Source organism: Nanorana parkeri, unplaced genomic scaffold (assembly GCF_000935625.1).
Source record: "Nanorana parkeri isolate BGI_ZX_2015 unplaced genomic scaffold, ASM93562v1 scaffold3227, whole genome shotgun sequence".
NCBI classification, from domain to species: Eukaryota; Metazoa; Chordata; class Amphibia; order Anura; family Dicroglossidae; genus Nanorana; species Nanorana parkeri.
Window position 1 is genome coordinate 27,652 of NW_017309495.1, and position 9,502 is coordinate 37,153.

General features: G+C 45.6%; 1 protein-coding gene and 1 pseudogene across 2 annotated transcripts; both read left to right on the top strand.

The window, feature by feature from the left end:
• The first annotated feature begins 4,883 nt into the window (after window positions 1-4,883).
• Window positions 4,884-5,480, top strand: LOC108802934 (histone H2A type 2-B-like). Its single transcript, XM_018574778.1, has 2 exons — window positions 4,884-4,894; window positions 5,176-5,480. Exons 1-2 carry the CDS (start codon window positions 4,884-4,886, stop codon window positions 5,447-5,449), a joined length of 285 nt encoding a protein of 94 aa, XP_018430280.1. The 3' UTR covers window positions 5,450-5,480.
• Window positions 5,481-6,373: 893 nt separating this feature from the next.
• On the top strand, window positions 6,374-9,003 carry LOC108802937 (annotated as a pseudogene). The gene is made up of 2 exons (XR_001942246.1): window positions 6,374-6,688; window positions 8,560-9,003. The product of XR_001942246.1 is annotated as a histone H3-like (transcript).
• Window positions 9,004-9,502: the final 499 nt, after the last annotated feature.

Consider the following 9,502-nt stretch of genomic DNA (forward strand, 5'->3'; position numbering starts at 1 on the left):
ACTCAAAGAGTTTAAAAATGAATAAGTCCTTTTTATTGGACCATGGTGTCACGACAATCAAAAAGAGCCGACGTTTCGGGGCCACGCAGGGTCCCTTTCTCAAGGCAAAAGATGTGACCATAAAAAAGACTTATTCATTTTTAAACTCTTTGAGTGCTGGTGACCTATTTCTTCAATTATAACATAGGGACACTTTTATTTTTATTTTTTTTTTACATTTAGGGTACTTTTTCATTATAAAGTAAAAACAAATAACCCCCCGTGGGGTCACAAAAGAAAGCTCTATCTGTCCCCAAAATTTTTTAACATATATTGCAAGGCTATAGTCTGGTCATGCTGACTGGTGAAATTTGTGACTGACTGGTGAGACACCGCCAAATTTTTCAAGCCCTGTATATATGCAGGGACTTAGCTGTGAGACATGATTGGGCAGAGTCATCGTGACTCTGCCCAATCATGGCTCTACATTTGTACTGAGAACTGATTGGCACAGTCTTGCACCTGACCTGCGGTCAGGTGCAGGACTGTAGCCAATTACCGCTTTCGGATGGCGCAGTGCATTGTGGGATGTGCCGGGGTCGAACAGACCGCGGACATCCCATAATGTTCAGCGTTCGGCGAACGCTAAAACATGCAATGTTCGAGCCGAACCTATGGTCGACTCGAACATGCAGCCCATCTTTAGTGATGAGCTCAATGTTTGAGTTGACCAACAGTTTGACTCGAACATCGCTAGTTCATGTGTTCGATGAACACACATACTATCTGGGCATTCGGCAGGCTGTTCGCCCGCTGAGCGCCGCAAAGTGCCTTGTGATGCCCTGATTGGGTACAGCAATGCACCTGACCACAGTCCAAAAAATTATTGGCCTACCACTAAGCAGGCTGTCCCCCCTTCTGTCCATTATGAATGCTGCTGCCAGACTCAACCAGCTTACCAACTGATCAATGTCCATCACCCCCTCTGCCAATCTCTCCACTGGCTCCCAATTCCCCAATGTATAAAATTCAAAGTGCTATCAATACTCTACAAAGCTATCTAAAAATCTGCCCCAACCTACAACACCCACCTCATCTCAAAATATCCCCCAAGACCTCCTGCTCTCCAGCTCTCTTGCATGCTCGCCTCCAGGACTCTCCCATTCTCTGGAACTCCTTACCCCAATCTGCCCGCTTATCTTCTACTCTGTCCATCTTTAGGTGATCCTTAAAAACTCATCTCTTCAGGGAGGCCAATTCCAGCTTGATATAACCGTCCTTTCAGATCTTCCATTAAATCATCCCACACAAGTATTTCCGTTTGTGTCACTTACCCCTCCTAATAGATTGTAAGCTCTCATGAGCAGGGCACTCCTACCTCCTGTTCTGAAATTGTATTGTTAATTGTATTGTCTCCCTCAATTTTGTAAAGCGTTGTACAAACTGTTGGCACCATAATACATTCTGTATAATAATAATAAAAAATAATCATCATACTGTTTTTGTGTAGATTTTACACAGTAACCCCACTGTTTTGGGAATCTGGGCTGTATACAATATAAACTCCTTTAGAGGTTAGGAGTAAATACAGGGTGACCAACGCATTCCACTACCTGCGCCAGGCAGCTATACATTTGTTTTCCCTCTTTGTAGACATGGTTACAATTATTAAGAGATGTAACATTTGTATCAACGCTCAGCAAGTCCTTATATTAGTTACATATGGATACACTACAGATACATGACTCCAATGACTTCCTCTATGGAGGAACAACACTGCCACCTGGTGGTCAAATGATACATCGGCTCTGTACGGGGCTCCGGGAAGATCTACAATATCATCGGATTGTTTCCTTTCAGAATTTCACCTCCAAATATTGTTTATTATTACATTGTTCTCCACAATACTTTACACAAATGACAGTTGTCAGGATTAGTTTCTCACTAAGAAGTGTCACCTCACTAACAGAAGTTATAATAGAGTTTGTACACAAATGAACAGAGATAAAATCAGATCTCAGCTCAGTCGGTGAAGTGGCGGCGGCTTCTAGAAGTGTCTTTGGATCATAGAGGAGGATTTGGATGCAGAAAGATTTCAATGAATTCAATTAAAGCGGAGAACTCAGTCATGTGATCGACAATGACGTTTTCCGTATTTCCTTGTTGTTGATTGGCTTAAAAACAAGTCTGAACTCTATTGGTTGGCTTCAAACGTGACCAATCAAATGGTGTGACGTCAGCGCATTCACGATCTATATAAGAGGAAGGGAGCGGGTTAGTCAAAACATTTTTTGAGAGACTCCATCGCTGTTATATAATGTCTGGACGCGGCAAACAAGGCGGGAAGACTCGTGCTAAGGCGAAGACCCGATCATCCCGGGCTGGTCTGCAGTTCCCAGTCGGTCGTGTTCACCGTCTGCTCAGGAAAGGAAACTACGCCCAGCGGGTCGGTGCCGGAGCTCCCGTCTACCTGGCCGCCGTTCTGGAGTATCTGACCGCTGAGATCCTCGAGCTGGCCGGTAACGCCGCCCGGGACAACAAGAAGACCCGCATCATCCCCCGACACCTCCAGCTGGCTGTCCGCAACGACGAGGAGCTCAACAAGCTGCTCGGTGGGGTCACCATCGCCCAGGGAGGAGTCCTGCCCAACATCCAGGCCGTGCTGCTGCCCAAGAAGACCGAAAGTCACAAAGCTTCCAAGGCCAAGTAATCCATCAGCATAAATCTCCATTACAGAACCCAAAGGCTCTTTTCAGAGCCACCCACATCTCCATACAGAGCGCTCTTAATACAATATGTGTGTGTATAGAATGACTTGTAATTGATTTTGATAATGTTCTAAAATGAGTCTTGAAGTGGAAGAACAGGAGAGATTAGCTCGCTGATTATCTCTTATAGATCTTCCGATCAAGTCATGTGATCTCTCCCAAATCATAGATCTCCCACCCTTTCTTTGCCTAATTGTAATGAATTCTGTGCAAATCACGTGCCACCTCTCACCGCAGAGCATTACTTATCCATGTTATTGTCTGATGGAGGGAATCACTGAACCTGAACTCTGTTGACGTCACAGATGTAGAATCAGCCCGGTAATACCGCCAAATGTGAGTGAAGACAAAGAGGATTAAACTGCCGATTATATCTGGAAAGGAGAAATCCCATTTATACTCTGACCTCTAAAACTATGATGTCCCAGTTCTTGAAGAGGCGAAAAGTCTAGAATGTATTTAGGATAAATGTCAGGGAAGGACTGTCCTATGGGGGGAGGGGGTTGCAGGGATCAGTGTCACACAACAGCGGAGGTCTATAGACTTCCTGATAATAGTTACTCTTTGGGATTCCATTATAATCTCTAGTAGAAGGTTACAATTTGCTAAACAGCTTTATTCACTCCAACAAAATCTTACTGTGGATGAGGACAAAGACTATAATGAGCGTGAATTTCAAACTTAGTAACGGCTGAGTGTTGGGACGGTTCCCGCCTAGAGAGGCGGAGCTTTGGAGCATCACGGAAACGCCTCCTTAACCCTCCCCTCTCAGTTCCCCATCAGGTCCACTCTTTCTCTATAAAGGGAAGTTACCAGCGCATTATTTTTACATCGATTAGTTTGGCTAACTGACGAAGAGATCTGAGATGTCTGGTCGCGGTAAAGGCGGGAAGGGTCTGGGGAAAGGCGGCGCTAAGCGGCACAGGAAGGTGCTCCGGGACAACATTCAGGGCATCACGAAACCCGCCATCCGACGCTTGGCCCGCAGAGGGGGTGTCAAACGCATCTCCGGACTCATCTATGAGGAGACCCGCGGAGTGCTGAAGGTTTTCCTGGAGAATGTCATCCGCGATGCCGTCACCTACACCGAGCACGCCAAGAGGAAGACCGTCACCGCCATGGATGTCGTCTATGCCCTCAAACGTCAGGGACGCACTCTCTACGGATTCGGAGGTTAAGCTGTAACTCATCTGCCTGTTTCATATACCCAAAGGCCCTTTTCAGGGCCACCCACCTTCTCATAGAAAGTGCTGTAACCTGGTTACTAACAATCATGATTTTATGATCAAAGTTTAGTTTCATTAGTGATCACTCCCAACATACAGGTGTAAACAATAAAGTGAAATCTCTTCAAGAAATTATAAATATTTAGGTTGTGTAATATATTCTGATGGCTTTTATTTACATGTAAATTGGTGCAGCTAAATCACCTAATAACTATAATCTGCAAGCGGAAGATAGCACTTTACAATACAAACTGACGGAGCGGCGCATAGTCAGGCCTGTGGAGTGTGCAGAGTAAACATTTGTATAATGCTGCCGGTGTGTTATCTGGGATTCGATCTCCATATCACATGAGTCAGAATATCAAAATCGTAATCGCAGGTCTCATTAGTAACCAAAATGATTTCAAAAGATGCCGATAGCTTGGTTTTAATTTCCACATGGATAACAACCGCAACAGTACAATCCTATAGGCTCTAGACTGGTATGACAATAGCACAGTGGTGGGAAAATTGTGGACACTTTATGACATTTCATTTTGTTTGCAACTTTGCAGGCTTATAGGACAATTAAATTCAGAATGACAATTAAAATGTCACGCTGAATTAAAGAAATAAACAAATGCAGAACAAAAAAAGGTATGCGGGCACACTGCAATCATGGTGAATATACTGCACAGGGAGCAATTCTAGTCTCAATGAATTGCCTTTTGGACGCCTCACTCGTACAAGGCTTTCCAAACGGTGCCACATAATCTCTATCGGGCTCAGGTCCGGGCTGCTTCCTGGGCAGGTCTACAATGGGATGGACTTTGGTGTGAACGGTGCTGATTGCATGTTTGCTATATCCTTCTGAACTAGAAACGGTGCATTGTTGGGAAAGAGATCCCTGGTGGAAGGTTTTGGTTCCAGGATGGAGTTCATGTATTTTCGGGCGTCCATTAAATGAAGGCGGCCAACACCATTTGCTGTCATACATGCCCAAATCATCAGTCTTGTTGGTTGCTGTATATTGGTCTGGTCTCTATGCAGTCAGGATGTAGCTCTTCTCCTACTCTACGTCTCTCCTATTTTCAGTCATCATCACTACCAGATGAGGAAAATCTCACTTTCATCGCTCCAAATACCAGAACACACCGCAACACTGACTTTCCTCAGCTTCTGCCATTTGATTGGTCCCCGGAGCAAGGACTGTGATTGGCCAGGGGTTTGCACTTAACATCCTCTTCTTTACTGACTCACACTTACGTTCTGGAGTATCTGACCGCTGAGATCCTCGAGCTGGCCGGTAACGCCGCCCGGGACAACAAGAAGACCCGCATCATCCCCCGACACCTCCAGCTGGCTGTCCGCAACGACGAGGAGCTCAACAAGCTGCTCGGTGGGGTCACCATCGCCCAGGGAGGAGTCCTGCCCAACATCCAGGCCGTGCTGCTGCCCAAGAAGACCGAAAGTCACAAAGCTTCCAAGGCCAAGTAAGCCATCAGCATAAATCTCCATTACAGAACCCAAAGGCTCTTTTCAGAGCCACCCACATCTCCATACAGAGCGCTCTTAATACAATATGTGTGTGTATAGAATGACTTGTAATTGATTTTGATAATGTTCTAAAATGAGTCTTGAAGTGGAAGAACAGGAGAGATTAGCTCGCTGATTATCTCTTATAGATCTTCCGATCAAGTCATGTGATCTCTCCCAAATCATAGATCTCCCACCCTTTCTTTGCCTAATTGTAATGAATTCTGTGCAAATCACGTGCCACCTCTCACCGCAGAGCATTACTTATCCATGTTATTGTCTGATGGAGGGAATCACTGAACCTGAACTCTGTTGACGTCACAGATGTAGAATCAGCCCGGTAATACCGCCAAATGTGAGTGAAGACAAAGAGGATTAAACTGCCGATTATATCTGGAAAGGAGAAATCCCATTTATACTCTGACCTCTAAAACTATGATGTCCCAGTTCTTGAAGAGGCGAAAAGTCTAGAATGTATTTAGGATAAATGTCAGGGAAGGACTGTCCTATGGGGGGAGGGGGTTGCAGGGATCAGTGTCACACAACAGCGGAGGTCTATAGACTTCCTGATAATAGTTACTCTTTGGGATTCCATTATAATCTCTAGTAGAAGGTTACAATTTGCTAAACAGCTTTATTCACTCCAACAAAATCTTACTGTGGATGAGGACAAAGACTATAATGAGCGTGAATTTCAAACTTAGTAACGGCTGAGTGTTGGGACGGTTCCCGCCTAGAGAGGCGGAGCTTTGGAGCATCACGGAAACGCCTCCTTAACCCTCCCCTCTCAGTTCCCCATCAGGTCCACTCTTTCTCTATAAAGGGAAGTTACCAGCGCATTATTTTTACATCGATTAGTTTGGCTAACTGACGAAGAGATCTGAGATGTCTGGTCGCGGTAAAGGCGGGAAGGGTCTGGGGAAAGGCGGCGCTAAGCGGCACAGGAAGGTGCTCCGGGACAACATTCAGGGCATCACGAAACCCGCCATCCGACGCTTGGCCCGCAGAGGGGGTGTCAAACGCATCTCCGGACTCATCTATGAGGAGACCCGCGGAGTGCTGAAGGTTTTCCTGGAGAATGTCATCCGCGATGCCGTCACCTACACCGAGCACGCCAAGAGGAAGACCGTCACCGCCATGGATGTCGTCTATGCCCTCAAACGTCAGGGACGCACTCTCTACGGATTCGGAGGTTAAGCTGTAACTCATCTGCCTGTTTCATATACCCAAAGGCCCTTTTCAGGGCCACCCACCTTCTCATAGAAAGTGCTGTAACCTGGTTACTAACAATCATGATTTTATGATCAAAGTTTAGTTTCATTAGTGATCACTCCCAACATACAGGTGTAAACAATAAAGTGAAATCTCTTCAAGAAATTATAAATATTTAGGTTGTGTAATATATTCTGATGGCTTTTATTTACATGTAAATTGGTGCAGCTAAATCACCTAATAACTATAATCTGCAAGCGGAAGATAGCACTTTACAATACAAACTGACGGAGCGGCGCATAGTCAGGCCTGTGGAGTGTGCAGAGTAAACATTTGTATAATGCTGCCGGTGTGTTATCTGGGATTCGATCTCCATATCACATGAGTCAGAATATCAAAATCGTAATCGCAGGTCTCATTAGTAACCAAAATGATTTCAAAAGATGCCGATAGCTTGGTTTTAATTTCCACATGGATAACAACCGCAACAGTACAATCCTATAGGCTCTAGACTGGTATGACAATAGCACAGTGGTGGGAAAATTGTGGACACTTTATGACATTTCATTTTGTTTGCAACTTTGCAGGCTTATAGGACAATTAAATTCAGAATGACAATTAAAATGTCACGCTGAATTAAAGAAATAAACAAATGCAGAACAAAAAAAGGTATGCGGGCACACTGCAATCATGGTGAATATACTGCACAGGGAGCAATTCTAGTCTCAATGAATTGCCTTTGGACGCCTCACTCGTACAAGGCTTTCCAAACGGTGCCACATAATCTCTATCGGGCTCAGGTCCGGGCTGCTTCCTGGGCAGGTCTACAATGGGATGGACTTTGGTGTGAACGGTGCTGATTGCATGTTTGCTATATCCTTCTGAACTAGAAACGGTGCATTGTTGGGAAAGAGATCCCTGGTGGAAGGTTTTGGTTCCAGGATGGAGTTCATGTATTTTCGGGCGTCCATTAAATGAAGGCGGCCAACACCATTTGCTGTCATACATGCCCAAATCATCAGTCTTGTTGGTTGCTGTATATTGGTCTGGTCTCTATGCAGTCAGGATGTAGCTCTTCTCCTACTCTACGTCTCTCCTATTTTCAGTCATCATCACTACCAGATGAGGAAAATCTCACTTTCATCGCTCCAAATACCAGAACACACCGCAACACGGACTTTCCTCAGCTTCTGCCATTTGATTGGTCCCCGGAGCAAGGACTGTGATTGGCCAGGGGTTTGCACTTAACATCCTCTTCTTTACTGACTCACACTTGTGTTTCTTTGTTAGACTTAAGTAATCATAACTGGTGTTGTACTGAATATATTTGCATTCTGTTTCCAGGATTGCATTCAGCGTGACATTTTCTTTACATTGACATATAAACATTTGTATTTGATGCAACATAACATTTCCTATAAGCCTGCAAAGCTGCAAAACATTCCGGAAAGTGTCCACAATTTGTGCCACCGCTGTAATGCACTTTGCTAAACATTAGAATCCGGGAACAATTCTCCCTGTGTGAGGAGTGCATTCGAAGTGTAACCGCACCGGAAGTATATAATTTAGCCGGGTGATTTGTGAAATGTTACAATGAACCGCAAACTGAAATCTACAAGACTGATAAAGTGATCTTCCCATGTACTAATCGTACTGAGCTCAGAGCATTGTTTCATGTGGAGGGGACAAAAAGGCTCAACGGACAGATTTAGGCGGGGATTTTGGAAAATGCCAACTCATTCAAATACAAAAAGGGGAGGGCGTTCAGTGCCCAATCAAAGGGCTTGGATGTGCATATATATAGTGCTGCAGAGCGGCAGTGTTTTACAGTCGCTGTTACAACGAAGAATTGAGAAGAGATGGCGAGAACTAAGCAGACAGCCCGGAAGTCCACTGGCGGGAAAGCTCCCCGCAAGCAGCTGGCCACCAAAGCTGCCCGTAAGAGCGCCCCGGCCACCGGCGGAGTCAAGAAGCCTCACCGCTACAGGCCCGGCACTGTGGCCCTCCGAGAGATCCGACGTTACCAGAAATCCACCGAGCTGCTCATCCGAAAGCTGCCCTTCCAGCGCCTCGTCCGCGAGATCGCCCAGGACTTCAAGACCGACCTGCGCTTCCAGAGCTCGGCTGTCATGGCTCTGCAGGAGGCCAGCGAGGCTTATCTCGTAGGACTCTTCGAGGACACCAACCTCTGCGCCATCCACGCCAAGAGGGTCACCATCATGCCCAAAGACATCCAGCTGGCCCGCAGGATCCGAGGGGAGAGGGCATAAGAAGAGACCCCGCTATCATCCATTACGCAACACAAAGGCTCTTTTGAGAGCCCCCACATTCTCCGTACAAAGATCTGTATACACAGCATGTCGGTTCTCTATTGTAATTTCTGTAAAATCAAAGTGTGATCGGAAGATTGTACAGTTACTACGAAGCAACTTGCATCGTGGGGAACGGTGTTCCAGTCTATCGGAGGAACAAAAACCTTCCCATCCGTTATATCATAATACAATATTGTTACAAATAATCGACTTTGTTACTCTTCTATATCCGCAGAACCGATTCTCTCTGTAGGTTTCTTCTCTTTATGTCAATGTATCTGAGAAATGTGCAGCAGACGGAGCACACAGGATTAACCTCTCGTTGTCTCTGCTGATCCCGGTATGTGAACTCGCTGATAGTTGCATTAACAATTGACCACTACCATTCAGGTGCCCAGCAGCTGCTTTGCATCTACCACTCTCCCTGTTCAGGGCAGCCTTCAGAAATTTCGGGGCCCCTTACATGGCTTTAGGCCGGCCCCCCCTACTG